Here is a 22199-nt window from a genome sequence, read left to right as displayed (position 1 = left end):
AACTGCTGTTCAAAGCATGCTGTATGTTCTTACAGCTCATTTCTATGTGCAGAGACATTTTTTAACCAAAAGTAGATTCCTGTTTTTCTTCCTGTTTTGACTTGTTTTCTCATTTGATAGAATATTAGTAATATCTTTCCACGTCAACAAGTATTCATTGATAGCATCATCTCAGTGACCAAAAAGTTTCCACTGAAGTTCTCTAATCCCTACTATTGGTCTTTGAGATTGTTTTACTGTTCTCCATTTAAAGCAACACTGAAATTAAATCACTACAGCTAAATATATGAACACATAAATCCTTGAGATGTAATTGTAGAAATGTATTCTCCGGGTCAAAGAATAAGGACATTTTCAGGCTTTTGATATTTGCCACACAACCTTCCAGAAAAGTTGTATCCATTTCCATTCCTACCAGCAGTGAAAAGGAGCCACTGCCTGTCCTCAGTTGATTCTAAAAATGATCAATTTTTAAAGTATTTACCAATTTGATAGGGAATAAAATGGCATTTCATTTTAATTCACATTTAATAATAAGATTTTTAGATCAGCTTTACATGTTGTTTAGTAATCAGGTTGGATTTTTTCATGTACTTATTGAATAAGTTGTAAATCCTAGTTTGTGAATTGCTGTAGTCGGTCTCTTACCAATTTTTTTTCTTTCAGATGGTTCTTTTACTTTCCCATTGATTTGTACCAATTCTTTGTATAGAGAGGAAATTAGCCCTTCATAGTATATGTTTTAAATACTCTCAGTTTATTTTCATTTTCATTTTTTTTTTAGAAATTCTAGATGTAAAACGTTAAGTTTTATTATTGCTGTGTTTATTCTTTTATCCTTTAGTATGTCAACCATTGATGCCTTGTTTAAATAATTGTTTTTGCATGTTTGCTTTCAGTATTTTTATGGTCTTATTTTTTACAATCAAATCTTTATTTTGGTAAAAGTTTGGAACCTAGCCTTTTGGTGGTATTGCATCTCATCTGACAGATAGAATTAATGTCAATATGTAAGGCAACAATTGGCCAGAGTTCAGACAACCTTGAATACCCCTGTATTCCAGAGGTCATGTTGCATGAAATATACGTGTTTTTTGGTTACACTGCAGAACCATACTCAGCAGGGAGAGACGTTCATTCTGAGAGAGGCCCGGGGCACAAGGCCAGCAGAATCTCATCCTTCATGCCTCTCCCCCAGGCTGCCTTCTCATTGAGTGAAAGGGGGAGAGGCACTCTGCCTGTTTTTCCTTCTCTAAATCTCCCACTCTCACACTTTTGTGCTCATGCTCTCTCTTGCCAAGAACATTTAGTTGAATCCACGAAAGTTAAACATGCATATACAAAATTTCTATAAATACTTTGATTTGCTTCTGTACATTTTATTTGGTTCCCATGCCAGTATCAGTTCTGTATCATTTCAGAAAGTATGCCTTTTAATATTTGATTGGACAAATATTACAGGCCCGTCTCCATATCCTTTTTTAAACTTTCTCCTTCATCATTCTGGCTTTTTTTTTTTTTTGAAAAACCTTAGAGATTTTTACCAATGGCAAAACACAGAAAAGTTATTCAACCAGATTTCATAGTAAGGTATGACCACTCAAGCCAAGACTCAGGTGATCTGAAATGTTTAGGGCCAAGGTAGGACTTTGGTAAGTCTAAAGGGCAGCTGGAACCCAGAGTTGCAGGAAGGTAGAGGTGGAAAGCAGGCCAGTTGGAAGAGAGCAGGGCAAGAAAGCCCAGGGGGACTAGAGGATGCAGGGTCTGTCTGGTGATAGGCAACATACGAACAGTGGCTAAGGAGTCTGTCCCCCGGTAAAAGGGAGCTGTTTAAGTTCTTCTGTTCTCCACTTTTCGTTTCAGCAAAGGAACATTACCCGTACTTGCCTCACATCTATTATTCATTCTTACTTTCACTGAAAAATGTTTGGAGAGCCTACTTGCCTGACAGTATGCTAAAATGCTAGAGGTTAGAGACTAGCAAACAAAGTAGTCTCTAACTTCAAGGATTTTACACTTCTAGTGATAGACAGCCATAAAAACAAGGACTTAAAACAGCGAGAGAAAACATAACGGGCCTAAGTCCGCTGCAATAGGAGCGGCATCCACCCTGCCTTGAAGGGTGGGGAAAGGAAGTTATACTGAGACAGGAAGGATGATGGGTGGGTTGGAAATGGAGGTTGGCGAGGTGTTCCAGGCATGGATATATATAAATATATTTTAAGTTACAAGACTTACACTTGTGAAACTTTATCATTTGATTTTCCTTATGGTTCTTCACAAATAAGGAAGTAGAAAACAGCCATAGGCTTGATGGGACATCCATTTGGCAGGCATCCGATCTTGAAAAGAGAAATCCATAATTGACAGTTCTTCTCTCACCTCATGTTTGTTGCATTTGAAGTCTTAAGAGAACAAGCCATTGTTTCTTAAACTTTTAGGAAAATGCCCTCAGGTAAATGCCATTTTAATGTCAGAATTTTTCATTTGTTCAAAAGTGAGTACCCACTCTGAACCAGGCATCAAACCTGGCCCCGTCAGTACCTACACAATGATAAGTACAAAGACAGTACAGGGTGCAAAGGAGGACTGTGTCCAAGGAGCTTAGCTGAGTAGAAAGGGAGCAGCCAGTCTCGGGGAGCAGGTTAGGAAAGGTTCCCTAGCTCGTCCTATGCTCTTACCACCTTTTTCTTCCTCAGACACTCAGAACCACAAGGGACAAACATGTTCTTTGCTCATCATTTGTTTTGCCAGTGTCATTAGGAAGTTTTATTTCAATCCATTGTGTTTAGTCACTACCATATAATGAGAATAAGAGAACGAGCTATTATCTGTGATCAGTAACTAAAGGTTTGCAAGAATAGGGAAGAAGTGGAATTTAACTTCCTGAATAATTATGTGACTTTAACATAGGTGCTTTGTAATTATGTTTCTGTTACATGGAAAGTTTAGATTTGGTATGGCATGGTTTGTCAGGCAGAATGGGATGCCCATCACATCAAGTAAATAAAGCCCTATTCTTAATACATCACCAACCTGACTAGTAGGCTTAGATAAGCTATCTCAGTCTAATTACCTTCTCTATAACTAGGGAATATAAAATTCTGCTTCCTACCTACTTTCTAAAATGTAACAATTCCATGTAATTCCAATTTATATATACACATACATATAAAATGAATATTTCATCATGTCTTTAATGATAAATGTATTTTATTGTGTGCATAATCGTGCTAGGTAGCTTGCTACTATTATCTCATATCTCTTAACCAAAAAAGGTATTACTAGCGTGACTATTCATTTCTCTCTTCATTTGTTCATTCATTCAACAAATACTTATCTACCAGGCACTATCCCCAGTGTTAGGAAATATATTGGTGAGCATATGGCCCCCCAGATCCATATCATTATGAAGCTGACATGATAAAGAAAATGAAGCTCAGAGGGTTAAGACACTAGCCCAAGATCACACAGCTAGTAAGTGGGGCAGGCAGGGATCCAATTGAGAACTTCCTGATCCGAAACCAGCGTCCTTTCTACCATATCACTGGCGTATCCATTGGTAAAGCACATTTTAATTGCCTGACAGTACTGTGATGTAAAGCTTAAATTTGAAGAAGAGAGTCAAATGCCATATTTTCTTGATTTTCTCAGTTCCATTGATGATGTGAGACTTGCCACACATCAATTTGATGACAACTGGCAGAGGGGTAGAGCTTCACTCTTGGACAGAAACATTTTTGATTCACATCCCAATTCCAGAACTACTAACATGCTTTTTTTTTTAAACAAAGGATTGTCTGAGAATCAAGGAAATAGGATCATTTAAAAATTTGTGAATGAGCAACTGAGTCCTCATGAAATTACCTAGAGTAAAAAAAGGTTCCTCACGGAGGGTGGTGGTTGTAATTGCTGCCATTTGTTTAAGCCTTTATTGCAGCACTGTAGCAATTGATACAAATTTGAACTATGCAGACGCGAAATCGGAAATATTAATAAAGCTCCCCTTCATGCCCAGTTTGAATTTATATGAATCTTACTTGAAATGTATTCCTATGAGGAAATTAGCCATAAGTATTTATTTTCATTGTGTGTGATTTCTTTAGAAACATAACTTTTGTATAAAATTCAGCCAACTTTGATTTGCGTGTTGGTCAAAATATTCTTGTGTGTGTTTGTCTCTTCATTTGTCGTTCAGCTCATAAGGGGATTTGAGGACTCTGTAGTCCTAGGTGTCAAGGAGGAAAGAAGTAATCTCTGCCCGCCTCCTACTCTCGTCTTTCTCTTTCAAGGCATAAATATCTCTATACTGAGACACTGTGTAGCAAATCAGTGTCAGCCTTCCTCCCATGGGGCGGTGGTATTCCAAACAGGAAGCTGGAGGTTGAAAAAATTAGGTGGAATGAATGAGGAATTATTTGGGTGTTTCTTCTTTTTCTATATTTTGGATAGGTGTGCACCAGGATATTTTGGGAATCCCCAGAAATTTGGAGGTCGCTGCCAACCATGCAACTGTAACAGCAATGGCCAGTTGGGCAGTTGTGACCCTCTGACTGGAGGTAAGGTTGACTCACATCTCTATTCAATGACACTTATGAAATTGGTATAAAAGAGCTGGGTAAGAGCCTGAGCAAAAATTTTCAGGAAACATAATAAATAATTTCAACTAACAAATTGTTCCTTTGTTTTGACAGCCCTGGAGTACTTAGGTAGCATTTACAGCTTTGGCGAATAACTTACATCAATTAGGTTTTTGAAAAAAAGTAAATTGTTTTTAAAATTCAACTAATTATAGCCCAAATAACATCAGATCCTACTTTTGTGATTTTGCCAAGATCTCCCTTTGGCATTGTAAGATTATTATCACACCAACGTTCCTCGTGTGTGTATCTGAAGAAATCAAAGTGCTCTTTCTCTTATAGCAATAAATGTTCTCTGGTGTGGTGGTATAATGGGGATGGATTTTGCATACCAAGGAAAAGGTAATTACTGGGAGTTATTATGGGTTCATTAGGAAAAACTAGAAACTAAGAGGAAAACTGTCTTCTTCTTTCTTTACAAAAATATTAATGTTTATCACGAAAAGCACCATCCATATAAAAATCTCTCATGTTATATTTGTAGATAAGAAGAACTTAAGTCTGGATATATGAATAAGATCTGGTCAAATGACCATTTCCAAAGGAATGTAGTAAAGGAAATGGACTAATATTGGTCTAGAATGAGGACTGTATTGTCATGCCTCAGGACTTTATCCTTGGCTCTGTCTTGTTCAACATTTTTGACTTGTAAGGATTACAGAAGGTGTGCCTACCCAGTTATCAGATACCACGACTTCAGGAAGAAAAGCAGATACCTATATGACCCGTTTAGAATACAAAAGGGCCTCAACAGTCTGGACTGATGGACCAAGTCCAAGCAGACAACATTATGTTAGAGATGAGTGTGTAACCCTTAGTTGAATGGAGGGAAAAAGAATCATTCTTTCAGTACATGATGAGTGAGCTGTGACTTAGCACAGGAGGCATAAAAAGGCTTAAGGTCCTAGTCATCAGTAAGTTTGGTATGGCTCGAAAGAGTATGAAGTGGACTTAAGATGCCTCGTACTATCTTCTCTGAGTTTTTTCTCATGTGTAAAATCAGGTGTGCCATTTCTTTCCACGCTGTCTGTGTAACTCCTCACATAGGCTTTGTTCAGAAAGAGGGAAAGACTTTGAAGGGTCTTGGAACATGTCACATGAGGAAGGATTGAGGGCCTTGAAAAGAAAAAGGCTGAAAGGCTGTTGTGTGGGAGAAAGTTTAATCTTGTTCTATGTGGCATAAGGGGCAGAACTTATATCAAGAAGTAGAAGATAGAGAAAAACCCGTTGGCGTTTAAAGCAGTTTACAAACAAAAGACTTCTAACAGTTCTGTCACTGGAGGTATTCAAGAAGTGTCAAGATCACACTCAGTGTCTTTATGAGATGAATGCGTCTTCAACAGCCACCCCAACTCCAATAACAAAAATAAGCTTTTTGAAATGGATATGGCAACTCTTTGTTCTAAAATAGAAGAAAATGCTCTCAAATATGATGTGTTTGTACCTGTGAGATTTTCTATTTTTTTTCCTATTAATAACTTGCAGATTCCCTAGTTGTTAAAACTAAAACTTGCTGAGAAAATTGCACTGATAAATCAGTCACCCACGTAAGCCAAGTCCCCTGTAGACTGTCCAAAGTACTGTGGGAGATTGTGAAGGAAATAAGACCAGGATTCCTGGCTGTAAGGCATTTACAGCCTAACTGAGCAAGTAAGAGTGATACAACCATATAAACATGTGAGAATGAGTAAAAGGTTTTAAAAAATGAGTAAGAGAAACCTATGGTTATATGTAATAAATTAAAATGTATGCAAATGTATATAAAGAAAACAGAGATTGTCTTGAGTGGTAGGACCAACCAAGGGTGATGTTTTTACCTTATTTTTTTATTTCTCCAAACTTTCCGTGAGGAACTTACGAAAGTTTTTAACAGTTTTATTGAGATATATTAACACACCATACAATCCATCCAAAGTGTACAATCAACGGCTTATAGTATCATTACGTAGTTCTGCATCCATTACCACCATCAATTTCAGAACATTTTCCTGCCATGCCGGAGACCTGGGTTTGATTCCCAGTGCCTGCCTGTGTAAAAAAAAAAAAAAAAAACCTCTGAAACATCCAGTACTCCTTAGCCCCCCACCCTCTATAATTGATCCCTATCATTTGGTGTGGTACATTTGTTACTATTGATGAAAGGATATTAAAGTATTACTGTTAACTACAGTCCACAGTTGGCAATGGGGACATTGTTCCCCATATGCAACTCTATTAACTTCTTGTACTAGTGATGTACATTTGTTCTAGCTCATGCAAAAACATTTTTGTATTTGTACTATTAATCACAGTCATCATCCACCACCAGGTTCACTGTTACACAATCCCATGTTTTAACCTTAGCTTTCCTGCTGGTGACATACACCACTCCCTTTTCAACCACAGTCATATGCATAATTCAGTGCTGTTAATTACACTCATCATAATGTGCTATCATCACCTCTATCCATTTCCAAACATTTACATTCAACCTCATTAAAGATTTTGTACACATTAAATCCGCTCCCCATTCTTTACCCTCATTCTATCCTTATAAAACTTTTTACAATAAAAAGTGAATGTAGTTTATATATCTATAAATACCTAAAAAGTAGTATGGAATATTACTGGCTACCAAGAAGAACAAAAGCAAAAGCATCCTTGTGGCATGTCTAGGAAAATTTCTAAGAAAGGTAAAGCTAAGAATTTTGCTGTGGTGCTGTTAGATTATTTTTCAGAGAAAAGTGAAAGGATATTTCAGTATAGGAATGAGTTGCATAGAGAAAAGAATAGAAGTGGAAGTAGTAAATAATGTCCAAGGATGATGGATAGGCTTTCCCTCCACACTTGGTTTATTTGTGTGTAGTTGGCTATCTAGTTCTTTTCATGACATCTGCCACACTTTATCTGTAATTTGTTCACCTTGCCCGTGGGGCTGTAAAACTACAGGACAGCAGGGATTTTTATCTTGATATCTTTCCTAACATAGGACCTTGACACAGTGACTGCAAAAAAGGTGCTTAATGAATATTTGTTGAATGTTCTTCAGTGATACTGGAAGAAAATGTGAATAGTTGTATAGGAGGATTGATGAAGAAAAGCCTTAATACCAAAGATTAGGAGTTTTAACCCAATAAGAATGGCAACTGGAAGCCACTATCAAGTTCTTTGAAGGATAACTGAAATAATCAGAATGATTCCCAAGGAGAATGACCTTTCATAGAGATGCCCCTTTGTAGAAAAGAAACTGGATAGGGCAGAATTGACATCAGGGAGGCCACAAAAGAAATTCCTGCAGCAAGCCTGCTCAGACACAAGAACATTCCCTGAGCAGTGGCATGGGCGAAGAAGAGAAAAGAGGAAGAGCCAATGATGCTAAATAGTTGGGTGACTAAAATTTTACAAAATCAGCTTTTTTGAAAGCCGGGTGAAAAAACAGATGACAAGTCAGATTAACAATGTCTTCTTTGGTTATATCCTGATTTCAGATTGCATAAACCAAGAACCCAGAGACGGAGGCCCTGGAGAAGAATGTGATGGTGAGAAAAGAAAGATCCTCTCTCCTTTCCAGGATGTGGGGTTCAGTTTGAGATACATATGTGAGCCCCATGCTGAGACACCCCAGGGTGGGAAAGCAGTGGTGGGAAGAAGGTATATGTATGAGGTGGGGCTGGGGGGAGATGGAAGGAGGTGGGAAGAGGAGGACTTACCAGTCATGTCTGAGTCAGATAGACTTAGTAGCTGTATGACCTTGGACAAGCAACCTTACTTTCTCAAGCCTCAGTTTCATCATTTGTAAAATAGGCATAGTAACTATACCTTCCTTATATAGTTGTTAGGAAAATACCTGTAAATTCCTTATCAAAATGCCAGGTTAATAATAATTAATCTACATATAAAAGCTATTTATTATTATTTTCCCCACATATAAAATAAGAAACAAGTTACTAAGAACCACTATTTCTTATAAAAGTGCTTCCTGTTTAGGGCTCTCCCTTTTTCAGAATCTGCATCCCTGCCTGAGAAATCCAGGATTGAGATTTTTGCCCATGTTAAACTGTATACATATTAACAGGGTTGTACAACCTTTGTGTTCTCTTTGCATTCTTGTGGCTGCACCCTACAGCACCTTTGTCTTTGATTGTGGCCCCTACAGATTGTGACAGCTGTGTGATGACGCTTCTAAACGACCTGGCCACCATGGGCGATGAGCTGCGCCTGGTCAGGTCTCAGCTGCAGGGTGTGAGTGCCAGCGCGGGCACTCTGGAGCAGATGAGGCAGTTGGAGAGCCAAACCAAGGACCTGAGGGTAAATACCTTGTGAGTCCAGTACATGCTCGGCCTAGAATAGATACTTGGTGAATAGATGCTTCAGGAGGATAAATACTCCTTCACAGGAAAGGGGAATGCTCAGGGGGGCTCTCCTTGTTCCTCTGATCTAAATGCACATTAGATTTTTGCTGGTGGAGAATAGTAGTAAACATATAAAGCCAGCATTTATCAGTGAACATTCTTTACTTACTGAACGTTTCTGGACTAATTTTTCTATATAGAGCCTTTAGCTCAGTATCTCACATGCAGAAGATTCTCAAAAACAGCTTTGTCAAGAATTGATTTTAGTGTTAAATAATATTATCATTTAGTTTGATAGTAAAGGCCAGTGTCTTCATCTGGGCCTGGAGTTTTTTCTTGATTCAAAGGTTTCTTTCTCTTTTTTTTGAAGCTATAGATTTAATATTTAAAAAATAGATATGGGTCACATTATTTATTTCTTCTTGAGCGATATTTGGTGGATTTTTGCCTTTCAAATAATTTTTCCATTTCATCTAAATTATCAATTGTGTTGACATGAAATTGTTCAGAATGTTTCCTTATTATCCTTTTAATATCTGTAGGATCTGTAGTTGTACTCTTTCTTTCATTCCTGATATTGTGATTTGTATTGTATTTTTTCTTGATCATTCTGGCTAAAGGTTTATCAATTTTATTGCTCTTAGAAAACTTTTGGTTTCATTGGTCTTTCTCTTTTTTTTTTTCTGTTTTCAATTTCATCACTTTATAGTCTTAATTTTTTTCTCCCTACTGCTTTGCTTTGATTTAATTTGATCTTCATTTTCAAGCTTTTTAAGATGAAAACTAATTTTGCTGATTCAAAACTTTGTTTTCTAATATAAATATTTAATGTTACAAATTTCCCCCTAATCACTTCTTTAGCAATGTCTCACAAATTTTCAACTGTTATATTGTTATTTTCCCCAACTCAAACAACTTTTAATTTCCCTTGTAACATATCTTTGACCCATGAGTTATTGAGAAAAGTGTTGTTTAATTTCCAAGTTGAGTGTTTTTTTAGATATCTTTCTATTGTTGGTTTCTATATTTTACTCTGTTATGATCAGAGAAGATACTTTATATGATTTCAATTCTTTTAAAAGAGTTGAGGTTTGTTTCACAACCCAGAATATGTCCACCTCGTTGAATGTTCCATATGTACTCAGGAAGGAGGTGGATGGGAGGGTCTCCTGAGAAGAATGGGGACTGAAGTGCCCTTCTGGCCAAGCCAGGCTCCTGGGGAATACTAGTACTCTGCCCCTCAGTGGAGGCTGGAAAAGCTGCCCTGAGTCTGAGCTGTTCACTGGTGGGCAATGGCTATCTGAGAACCCAGAAAAACTGCAGTAAGCAGTTACCACCTTACAGCAAGGACCTGGACAAGGTCCGCAAACCCGGAGCTGTGGCTGCTTTCCCATGGTGCTATATGACCTAAACTGCCAATATAAGACCTGGTTCTGGACCAGGAATCAGGATGGGTGGATCGTGATAACCATAAGATCTCTAGACAGGGAAGGGAGAATGCAGAGAGGAAAATGTCTCTCACTCAGAATGAGCCTGCAGATACTTTAATAGTCAGATCAGCAGTAGTCAAGAGATGAATTCACTTTAGATAAAATAAAAATAACCTGAACATTACTTTGAAGAATGGCATCCAACAGAAAGAACAAGAAATGAGGAAGTAAAAAGAAAACACCAGAAATCATTGTATAAAAAAATGGTGGAAATGAAAAAATATGTACTCATGGAAATAAAAGATTTCAGTAGATGAGACAAACTCTAGACCCAGTGAAACAAGCTTTGGGGAAAGTTTAATAGGTGCTTGATTCTAATCCCATTAATGTCTAGAGCTGAGTATATACAGCAAAAAAAAATAAGTCTAGAAAAAAAATGGCTCTTTTCCACCCCATCAAGGAAATGATAGCCCATGACATGCAAGCTTAAGATAGAGGAGGAAAAAAAAAAAGAAGTCCTTTATATTTTGAGAGAAAAACAAGCCTCTTTAGTTACTCAGATTTAATCAATGTAGCCCCTGCACTTCTGCAATGAAGGGAAGGGAACTAGCATTTTTGTACATTTTATTATGTGCCGGGCTCTGTATGAAATGCTTTCAGCCTCACAACATCTCTATGAAGAAAGTAGTGTTATTTTCATTTAACAGGTATGGAGAAGCTAAATAACTTGCCCCAAATTACACAGCAAGCTCACGGTGGTTCTAGACAAATGCAAACCAAGATCAGTTTCTAAAGACCATGCTTTTCCCACTGCCCCTCCAATTCAGGCATTCTACTAACATTCTGTATAATGATATGCCTCAGTTTTCCATAGTAACATTGAAATAGAAGTATCTTCTTGCTGTGTCACATGAACACTGTGAGAATTCAGTAGGAGTGTGCTCCTTTACTCAGCATTGGCTCTTAAATGTAAATGTAGGTAATAGTATTGCTTTTTTATAGAAAAGTTTATTAAGTATTAATTTTTTTCCCAATAAGTTACAAATAATTCCCACTATGGATGTTATGTGAAGCAACGCCCTCTCTAGATGTAGTGAGGCGTATGCTGGTCCTGCAGCACTCATTGGTGCATGGCCATGGACAAGTCAGCCAACTTCTTTGTGCTTCTGTTTTCTCAATTTTAAATGAAGGTATTCAACTGAATGAATTCTGAGTTCCCCTCCAATCTTAAAGTTCTTTGAATCTAATGTTTCCTTCTATAAAGAAGATATATATACTGCTTTTAGTATTATCAGGTTAAGTAATAGGTGAAAAGAAAAAAAAAACAACTGAATTTATTATGAAACCTGGAAATCAGTACCTTAGATAAGTGAGATACCTTAATTTGTATGTTATGTCTGTAATGCCAGTTAAGATTCCTGATTCTTTGTGTTTTGCTACTTTATTTTAGAGCCATGCCATAATTTACATCGCAAAGTAGATTCTTCATGTAGCCTATTTCAAAGAAACGCATTTTAATTTTCTGGAATCAGTACTGGTCTTACTAAGGGAATCTTTTCATATCATTACCAGGTTGTAACAGGTTATATGACTTACAATTTCTGCTCTAAATTATGATTAACATTGTACTTTATTTTCAGAATCAGTTACTCAACTACCGTTCTGCTATTTCAAATCATGGAACAAAAATGGATGGCCTGGAAAAAGAACTAAGTAACTTGAATCGTGAATTTGACATTTTGCAAGAAAAGGTAATATGTTAGGTCAATGACCACAGTTATTATTTCTTGCTTTCAAAATATTGTTATTTTTTACCCCCATCAACTTAATTTGTTATTAATCATTTTGTTTTTCATACAGGTTCAAATAAATTCCAGGAAGGCGCAAACATTATATAACAATGTTGATCAGATAACCCAAAATGCCAAAGAGCTAGACACAAAGATTAAAAATGTCATCAGGAATGTGCACAGTAAGAAGAGTTATTCAGCCCAATTAAATATCTTTTATTACATAGCCTTTGTTGCACACTGAAAGAATTTCCCTTTAAGAATTCAACATTATGAAAAGATCCTTCTATAATAACTAATATGAACCCTCCATATAAGACTCTGCCTGTTTGTTTGTTTTTTTTTGTGAATAGTCTACTGGAGCCCAGAATTCCCAGTTTAATAAACTACTTAATGTTTTCTAGTTCTCTTGAAGCAGATATCTGGGGAAGATGGAGGAGGAAACAATGTGCCTTCGGGTGATTTTTCCAGAGAGTTAGCTGAAGGAGAACGCCTCATGAGGGAATTGCGGAACCGAAACTTTGGAAAGCCTCTGAGAGAAGCAGAAATTGAGAAAAAAGAAGCTCAGCTCTGTAAGGGCCTCCCCATATTCCTATATGCATTCTATTCTAATTGAACTGAACTATGATTTGCAAAGTACAAAGTTCTCATCCCCACAGGAAATGAAGTCTTTTCTCCAAGTTACCAGGAGAGGATAAACTGTAACATCTTAACCATCATGGGAGAAAAAGTTTCCTCTCCTAAAATATCGATATTGATACCTCTTTTACTTTTTTAACTTCCTTTTCATTCTTTTAACTTTCTTCCTAACTTTCTTATTTTATAATTTTTAACTGTCACCTCACCCCCACTGGATTTTTGAGTCACAAATGAATATTAGCTTTATTATTACAAAAATTAAAAATAGATGTACTAAAAATTAAGTGATTATATTTAAGGGGAAATGCTTCATTAGTTAAAAATTGTTAGAAATATTAATTTGGCATGTATTTTTTCAAATACTTGTATTCACTCTCCAGAAAAATGGTGGCTCAATGATTAATATACAGATAGTAGCACCTGTGTTTTAGCATTTGTGTTATTTAAATTTGATATTTAAACAATAAAATATCAATAAAAGTAAATAAATTTGATATGTCTTGGATTTTAATGGTAAAAGTGACAGTATTATTAGAGGAAGGAACATGCCCTTTAAACTCTGGCAAGGCTAGTAAAAGTCCCAAGCCTAATTGGTCATGTAACCTTGGGTAGATCACCTCATTTCTCTGGGCCTCCATTGCCTTAACTGAAACATGAGAATGACAATTACCATTTTCATGTGGTTCTCAGAAGAGTTAAATGAGGCAATGTGGGTAGTGCCCTTAGCAGATGCTGTGTAAATAATAGTTTCTCTTTCCATTCTCTCCTAAGTTCAAAGGAAGCAGTGACATTAGTAGAAATTCAACTCAATCTCCCTGTGTAGACTTTTTAAATTACCTGCAATATATTCATCTCTCAAATGGAAAACATAAAATGTGATGTATTACAGTACTGAATCGGGTAAAGAGCTGGCTGGAAACCCACCAGGTAGAAAACAGTGGACTTGTTAAGAATATACAGGACTCTTTAAATGAATATGAAGCCAAACTCAGTGACCTTCGTACAGCACTACAGGAGGCAACTGCCCAAGCAAAGAGTGCTACTGGCCTCAATCAAGAGAATGAGAGGTCTTTGGAGACCATTAAGGTGAGTTCACAGTTGAAATCTGCATACTTTCATTAAGGACAAGAGTGAGGGAAGAAAGGATCTTTATTATAAATAAACTAGCATAGCAGGTTCTTGTCTGTAGGTATGGTTATACCATTTCAAACTCTAATCAAAGAGGAGTGAGGCATTAAATGCAAAACTAAAGCTGTTTCTACTACTCAGTACTGGAAAAGATTCTAAACTCAACCACAGGGAAAACAGACAAAACTATTTCACCCCCATCCACTTCTGGCTGAAAGAGTATTGGAGGAATAAGGCAGCCAAATAGATGAGAAGTTAAACTAATGTTAAAAGTAATTCACAGTGTGTATTATTTGTTTTAAGTAGCTTCTTTTTTGTGTCAGATGTGTAAACATCATTACGTAATCACCAACAAAGGCGTCTTAGACCATTACCTACTTTATAGGAATTAAGCTAAAGCACAGGACGCATACAGAACTTCAAAGACAGAATTTAGTGCTCAAGATTCTATAGTATATATATTTTGATGGTGAATATCATATGCTAAAACAAGAACAAAAGTGAAAGATTATGAAATGATAGTAGAATCAAAGTAGAAATAGCAGGAATACTATAGTACTGACCCAACAAATAAAGAACTTGATAAAAGAAAATAATTAATGTATTAGCAGATGACTATAGATTTAATTCCCAAATGCTCTTTATAAAAAGGCATCTTTATTTGGCTTCTAGACATCACTGATGGCACCATGAGAAGGAAGCATAACCCAGTTTTATGGGTCCCTGAACTTTGGCAGGCTTCTAGCCTCGCCTTCTCAGGTCCCATATCCTCTCCCATTGAAGAGCTGGTGAGACCATCATTGGGAGAGAATGTGCTGATGGTTGATGCTTATGTATTTATTTAAAGTCCCTCATTCTGTTCTACAAACCAGAGCTTAATGTATATATCTGCCTCAATAGCTGGGCTGATCCTAGCCTACAGACCTTCGGTAATGAGAGTGATTGTTTTCTTGACATATAGTTTGAGGAAACCATGGCAACTGATTTCTCATCATTTTATAGTTGTCTAGACAATCTTTAGGTCAACATACTCAAGAAAATTTTCTGCCTGAAATTACTCATATTCTGTGGTCTGATAAATGTGTCTCCTGATAACATATCATGTAGTTCAAGTAGATATTCTTTTTATTCTCTGCAGAGACAAGTTAAAGAAATAAATGCCCTACAAAGTGATTTCACCAAGTATCTTACGACTGCAGACTCTTCTTTGCTGCAAACCAAGCTTGTGCTGCAGCTGATGGAGAAAAGCCAGGAGGTAGAGAAGATACTTACTCTCCAGAAATTCTAAAAGCATTTCAGTTATTTTGCAAGGAAACTATGAGATGGGTTGACCTATTTTCCCCTAAGAATACGTCTTTTAAATGAAAGGAAATATACCAAAATGTTCACGATGGTTTTCCTCTTGGCAGGGTAGGAAAGGAAAACCTTTCTTCTCTATTTCTGTCTGTATTACCTAGTGTATCTGAAATGAACAAATGCTTCTTTATGATAACATAGAAATTGTAGTGCTGTTTTTAAAATGCCAGGCATACCTGGCATTATCAATAGAAAACATTTGGTTTTTTCACTTGGGCAGGCACTGGGAATCGAATCTGGGTATCCAGCATGGCAGGCGAGAACTCTGCCACTGAGCCACTGTGGCCTGCCCAATAGAAAACATTAAAGACTGATAAAAATTGACAAAGTTTTTTAGCAGCTCAATGGGTATTTTGAAGAATCTTTTGTAATAGCTATATCTAAATCAAAAGATAAGTACTTCTGTTTAGTAAAACTTTAATGATAATAGCGTACTTCTATAAAACTTATCAGGGCAGGCCATGGTGGCTCAGTGGCAGAGTTCTCGCCTGCCGTGTCAGAGACCCGGGTTCGTTTCCCAGTGCCTGCTGATTAAAAAAAAAACTTATCAAAGTGGGGTACCCACCAAAAATAAAATCTTCCAAATGCTGATAAAACTTAAGGAAATGATTTCAATGTTACTATCAGCAGCCAAGAATTAATTGGTCTGGTAAATGGGGTTAGAAAACGTAATTTCTCTATGTTCTCTCCCGGAAATATCATTAACACAGAGTTCAAGAAAAGGGTATATAGATTCTTTGCTAAATTCATACTGTCTTTGCTTACTTCCAAAAAACAGGGATATGAAAAATTAGCCACCACTCTAAATGGAGCAAGGCAAGAACTAAGTGACAAAATCAGAGAACTTTCCAAATCGGCCAGCAAAGAATCTCTTGTGGTGGAGGCAGAAAAGCATGCACAGTCATTACGAGATCTAGCGAAGCAACTGGAAGAGTGAGTATGGACCCACCTATTTCTAAGCCTAATGTGCTGCTAATGCACAGCATTGTCCTAAACCAAAGCCTGAGATCACTCTTCTCGGCTAGCTGGGTCTCCAGAACAGGATGGAGGGATGGGGAGCAAGGCCAGAGCCCAGCCTCAAGAACCAGGAGGGTCCAGGTTGGCATCAGACCAGCAGAAGAGAGCTGGCTCAAAAAGGATGAGCTGGGGAGCCTCATCTTTGGGGCCCACAGCTACTAAGTCCATAACCTCAGGTCTTGATTTGCCAAAAGAAATGGGAAGGCTCAGATGGCCTCAGTTACAGACAGTGGAAGGCTACTGGAGAACTAAAGCTACGTGGTCTTCCAGGATCAAGAGGAATGCCAGTGGAGATGAGCTGGTGCGCTGTGCTGTAGATGCTGCCACAGCCTACGAGAGCATCATCAACGCCATCAAAGCAGCCGAGGACGCAGCCAACAAGGCTGAGAGTGCATCCCAGTCTGCTCTCCAGGTGGGCATCCAGATTCTCTCTGGAGGTGGCCCATTTCCTCCCTTTCTTTCAGTGTGCACAGAGGCATTTTTTCAAATCAGCATTTGCTGTATAGCATAGAATTGAACTTGCTCTAGCTTTGGATTATTTCTATACTTACTTGATCATTCATAAATGTAATACAGTTTAAAAAACCATTTGCAAAACCAGATAGAAATAACACTGATTCATGGTTCTAAACCAAAATAAATTATCATCTTGCTTCTTACAAGATATGCTTTTATACTGTGTTTAAGTGTTAATATTTACCAAAAAAAAAAAAAACTCTGATTTTTGTAAACAATTTGATAAACATGTTCTCCCATTACACCGGGATATTTGTATGGACTCCTGTGGGATTTTATATTTACTTTATGATATCCTTTATCTGGAAATAAAGGGAAAAGCCATTACAGATCAAAGATTTGGAAGGCAGCCCTTCTCTGAACGTGGAAGACTTTTGTCTCCCAAAGCTTAAAAGCCTGAAAGCAGTAAGTTCTCTTTTCAGTTATTGTAGATTATATTGTACAAATTTCAGCTGAGTCAGGTAAGAGAGAATGGATTTGAGTCCTAAAAAGTGGGGTGTAAGTGAGCACTACGGCAGAACTTAGTGGTTGAAGAGCTGTGAAGTTCTCGCCCATTGTGACCAAGATAAGCCAACGAGTCTCCTTTTCTGGGCACTCTGAAGGAGCAGAGCTGGGTGGCTGCTTTTGTGGTCAAATATGGCCCTGGCCTAGAAATCAACAACCTTAAATAAGGAAATACTGAGGAATGAAAGTATATCAATAAGATGTCACAGAATTCTGTGATATTAGTCACAGGAAACAGGTCTACCTCTCCAAGCAAAATATGTCCACCTAGAGCCCTAGCTATATCTACCAGGAAACAATCTTCCTCTCAGACCTTCCTCACCCCTAAACCTTATCCTCTGAAAATTAAAGAGAAGGGCCCTAGGATAGGATGAAAAGTCTTACTCCATATTTCCTAAGATATTCCATATATTTAAGACTGATAAATACTTTGCTTTCAGACAGTGATAAAGGAAGATCTTCCAGGAAAAGCCAAAACCCTGAGTTCCAACAGTGATAAACTGTTAACGGAAGCCAAGATAACACAGAGGAAGCTACAGCAAGGTATTAGAGGGGCAGGGATACTCAAGGGCTTGAAAAGGACCTACAGAACAAGGAGGGGCAGCCCTAGAAGCAAATGCTCTTTATGAATCTCTGTCAGTGCAGATGCATACTTTTTTAATCCATTTTATTTTATAGATTTAATACATCCACCCAGTATTCTAAATATCCTCTGCCCCACATATAGTAAATTAGCTAGAGTCTTATAAGTGTAAGTAAGTCTTGACAATAATAGATCTATTTTGGCTTGGCAATGGTGGGACCATCTTCATTTAATCCACTTATGATCATGGCATTGAAAGACCACGTAGTATAAGGTATGTGCTGGTTTCTTATTTAAGGGCAGAATCAGGTCAATAGAGCAACTGCTTCAAAAACTGCTTCAAAAGTTCTTAAGTCCCAATATCTTAACAATTAAGAGTACCAAAAATTGCTATCTTTTATGAAGCTTTAGAATTTTTTAAGCATAAACTTTACCTTTGGAAATTTTCCACTTATTTTATTTAATATATGTATTTTTTTAAAAAAAACTGTCCACAGAAGATCTGAGCCCTTATCTGCATCTCAGCAAATTCCTGTTCTGAAAATGCTGTCTGTTGGTTATCCCTTGTCTTTCATGGTCATCCATGGCCCAGCAGGCTACTGACTCCACAGCCCTTGCTCAGCTTCTTTGTCTTTTGAGGGGATTAGATTTCTACTAAAGTCTTAGTTTTCTAACTGGTAAAACAAGTACCATACACTGGCGTTATCTTAAACAGTTTTGGGATTGCAGTTTTGAATCAAACTCCAAAACTGAGGTGTCAACAAGATGATATTTTCTCCCTAAGGACTGTGGTGTTTGGGGCTAGCTACCAGCAATCCTTGGTCTTTGACTTTTCCATCACATGGTGGTGTTTTCTTTCTCTTCTGGGTTCTGTTGACTTCCATAGCTTCTCCCTCATCTGGCTTTCATGCTGCTTATAAAGGACTCCCTTAATCCAGATTAAAACCCAACCTGATTGAGTTGGTTCATATCTAAACAGAAATAACATCTTATTGACAATGGATCCACACCCACCTGAATGTGGAACAAAATCAAGAACGTATCCAAACTGGGATACATAATTCAATCTGCCACAACAGTACATTTCTTCTTTTGCATTTCAAAAAAATTAAGTGCATGACAAAATATGAAAAAGATATGTAATGATATACAATCATTTGCCTAGAAAATTTTAAGAAGTAAGGTTTCCTGGTACAGCATCTGCTGTCTTTACAAACTTTGGGTTTAGTGGTGAGTATCAGTGTTTTAACTAGGGTTAGGATGGTAACTACATTGTTATTTAAACCAGTCATGGTATCGTAATTTTAAGTCATGTGTCATCGATATGATCTTAAAGTACTTACTGTCATGTCCCCTGTCCAGAAGGTGGCAGTATTATCAGCTAGGAAGTCCTGCTAGCTTCTTTCCTTCCTTTGAATTTCTTCAAATACATCAGTTTGAATATGATCACAAATAAACAATACCCACTTGGTTTATTTTCTTGGCTGGAGTGCTCTCAACAAAACTTCTTTTGAATTCTGACAGAATAGGCATACTTTCTGCATTATTCCTGCCCTCTCTCTTTCCTCCCTTCCTTCATGCATTCATTCATTCAACAGATAAATGCTAATACTAAACCCCTCCTAATGTCAGACACTGATGCCTAGGACCCTGCAGTGAATGAGATGGACACTCCCCATTTCTTCACGGAGCAGGCTTTTGCCCCAGAACAGTGGAAGCTGAGGCCCCAGAGTTATCTGGCCTCTCCCTTTCTTTATGTACCTAATTTCGGAGACTATTGCTCACCAGGCTCTGGTGTGCTCCAGCCTCTGTTACCGAAGAGCCCCAGGGCAGATGGTCTAGGCCAACTGCAGAGGGCATTTCTGGAGTGATCTCTAACATGCAGAGTAATTGCCTCTTAATGCTTTATTTTATTTCAGAAATCAGTCCAGCTCTCAACAACCTACACAAAACCTTGAAAAGTGTGACTGGTCAGAAAGAACTTCTAGAGAATAATCTCACTACCATCCGTGATGACCTTCGTGGGATACAGAGAGGTCAACATCTCCCTAATCCATTGTACTTGGCTTCTGTTTTGAACATTTTAGGTCCTTACCCACTCCTTTTTGTATACACTTTAGGTGATATTGATGGCATGATCAGTAGTGCAAAGAGCATGGTCAGAAACGCCGACGACATCACAAGTGAGGTTCTGGATGGGCTCACCCCCATTCAGACAGATGTGGAAAGAATTAAGGATACCTATGGGAGCACACAGAGTGCCGACTTCGACAAGGCCCTGACTGATGCAGATAACTCAGGTAGCAGGCCTTCTTTATCCGTTCTCTCTATCTTATGTATAGCTGTGGGTCCATTTAAAAATTTTCCCCAGTGAAGTCTGATTACACAAATTAAAACACTAGAAAATGGCTTCACATAATAAATTCAAAGACTATAGGTATTCTGGTAGTTAGATTGGACAGATCAGACTTTTTTTTTAATCCATTGACGATGCTATGAGCTTTCCCTTTTCTAGAGTGGAAGTATAGATCCTTGAATCACAAGATGGTTAATTATGATTGATATTAAAATCAGAAAAAAAATAATTTTTTCCTGTTTCGTTGCATAATTTTCCTAGGGCTGCTGTGACAAATTACCACAAACTTGGTGGCTTAAAACAACAGAAATTCATTGATTTACAGTTCTGAAGTCTAGAAGTCAGAAATCAGTGTGTCAGCAGGACAATGTGCTCTCTGAGGGCTCTAGAGAAAGACCTTTCCTTGCCTCTTCCAGCTTCTGGTGGTTACCAGCATTATTGGTATCCCTTGGCTTATAGATGCTCACTGCAGTTTCTGCCTGTGTCATCACATGCTGTTCTTCCTATGTGTCTATGTCTGTTTTTTCTTCTTATAAGGACAACAGTTGTTGGATTAGGGCCCACCCTAATCCAGTATGACCTCATCTTAATTAATCACATCTGCAAAGGTCTGATTTCCAAATAAGGTCACATTCTAAGTTCTAGGTAGGCATGAATTGGGGGTGGGGGTGGGGCTGGTCAGAGGCACTGTTAACCCAGAACAGTGGGCAAGAAAAAGGTTTGATGCCTAGATTGCAGAATAAAATCCATGACACATTTAGAAAAGATACTAAACCTGACTCTGATCCATCCTGTCCAACAATTGGAACCCAAACAAACCACCTGACAAATACTCTCAGTAAGAGCATCTGTATTTAACCTCTTTCCAACTTACAATTATACATTTTCATTTTCTGATTTTATCAACAGTAAAGAAACTTACCAACAACCTGCCTGATCTTTTGAGCAAGATTGAAAGTATCAACCAACAGTTGTTACCATTAGGAAACATTTCTGACAACGTGGACCGTATCCGAGAACTGATTCAGCAGGCCAGAGATGCTGCAAATAAGGTAAATCCCTACATTGTCAATTGCTAAGGTTAGTTTCTGAATAAGTCACCATATGCATCAAGAAAGAAAAGACATTTATTTACTCAAGAATAAGTTGTCTTTCTTGCCCTGATTCTTTGTTTGCTTGCAATATGAAAATTGATTTCCTCCTGGCATCCTTCAAAGATGTACATCAAACTAATCCCCTAAATTATCAGATATATCAGTGCCATGAAGCCGTTTCCCTCCCACTGAGTTGATGCAGGCAAGAAAAAGGATTTTGCTTCAGGCCCCAGTTGGTAAACTATTGTTATGAATTTAAGTGAGGGTTCTGTGATCAGAACATGCTATTATGATATCAAACAGGAGCTACTTTCTTATTATAACTTGAAAGTTGTAGAATCATCCACCTTTATTGAGAGTAGAGGAATGGTTCCTACTGGGCTGGGAATGTTCTGAACATTAGATTACAGCTACCTTCTATCATCAGAGCATTAATTCATCAGCCTTGCAATATTAACCCCACACTATTTGCTTGAATTCCTGACACACCTCTCTTACAATTTGGTTGGTCCCAAAATAATATAAAGGAAATTTCTTATATGTTTCAATATTCCCAGCCAGCCTCCTGTGAGATATTTGGAGGAAGAAGGTAGGGAAGCCAAGTCATGATATCACTGCTCCGTGACTGATTTCTAGGCTCAGTATTACTTCTTTGTTGCCTTCAGAATCTGCCCTTTCTTCTAGGAAACAGAAGTGCTCTCAACATAAGACCTTTAACAGATAAAAAAAAAACCAGCAGAAGGCCAAGTTTGGAAGAAACCACCCTTTTCACACCCGTATATGCCTCATAAAAACCAACTGAAAAAGAATGTGTT

The 22199-nt window shown here is 37.7% G+C and overlaps 1 protein-coding gene across 3 annotated transcripts in view; it reads left to right on the top strand.

Moving 5' to 3' along the window:
- LAMA3 (laminin subunit alpha 3) overlaps positions 1-22199 on the top strand; it is a 318755-nt gene that overhangs the window by 254331 nt on the left and 42225 nt on the right. For all 3 annotated transcript variants that reach the window (XM_077135789.1, XM_077135788.1, XM_077135790.1), the window contains 14 exons: positions 4453-4559; positions 8108-8158; positions 8776-8927; positions 12042-12152; positions 12262-12373; positions 12596-12763; positions 13720-13916; positions 15097-15213; positions 16093-16247; positions 16602-16743; positions 17792-17894; positions 19854-19970; positions 20055-20234; positions 21200-21342. In XM_077135789.1, coding sequence (XP_076991904.1) covers positions 4453-4559; positions 8108-8158; positions 8776-8927; positions 12042-12152; positions 12262-12373; positions 12596-12763; positions 13720-13916; positions 15097-15213; positions 16093-16247; positions 16602-16743; positions 17792-17894; positions 19854-19970; positions 20055-20234; positions 21200-21342 — 1855 coding nt within the window. The remainder of the gene's footprint in view (positions 1-4452; positions 4560-8107; positions 8159-8775; positions 8928-12041; positions 12153-12261; positions 12374-12595; positions 12764-13719; positions 13917-15096; positions 15214-16092; positions 16248-16601; positions 16744-17791; positions 17895-19853; positions 19971-20054; positions 20235-21199; positions 21343-22199) is intronic.

Source organism: Tamandua tetradactyla, chromosome 18 (genome assembly GCF_023851605.1).
Source record: "Tamandua tetradactyla isolate mTamTet1 chromosome 18, mTamTet1.pri, whole genome shotgun sequence".
In the NCBI taxonomy this organism is placed as follows: Eukaryota; Metazoa; Chordata; class Mammalia; order Pilosa; family Myrmecophagidae; genus Tamandua; species Tamandua tetradactyla.
This window is presented reverse-complemented; position numbering and strand designations above follow the sequence as displayed.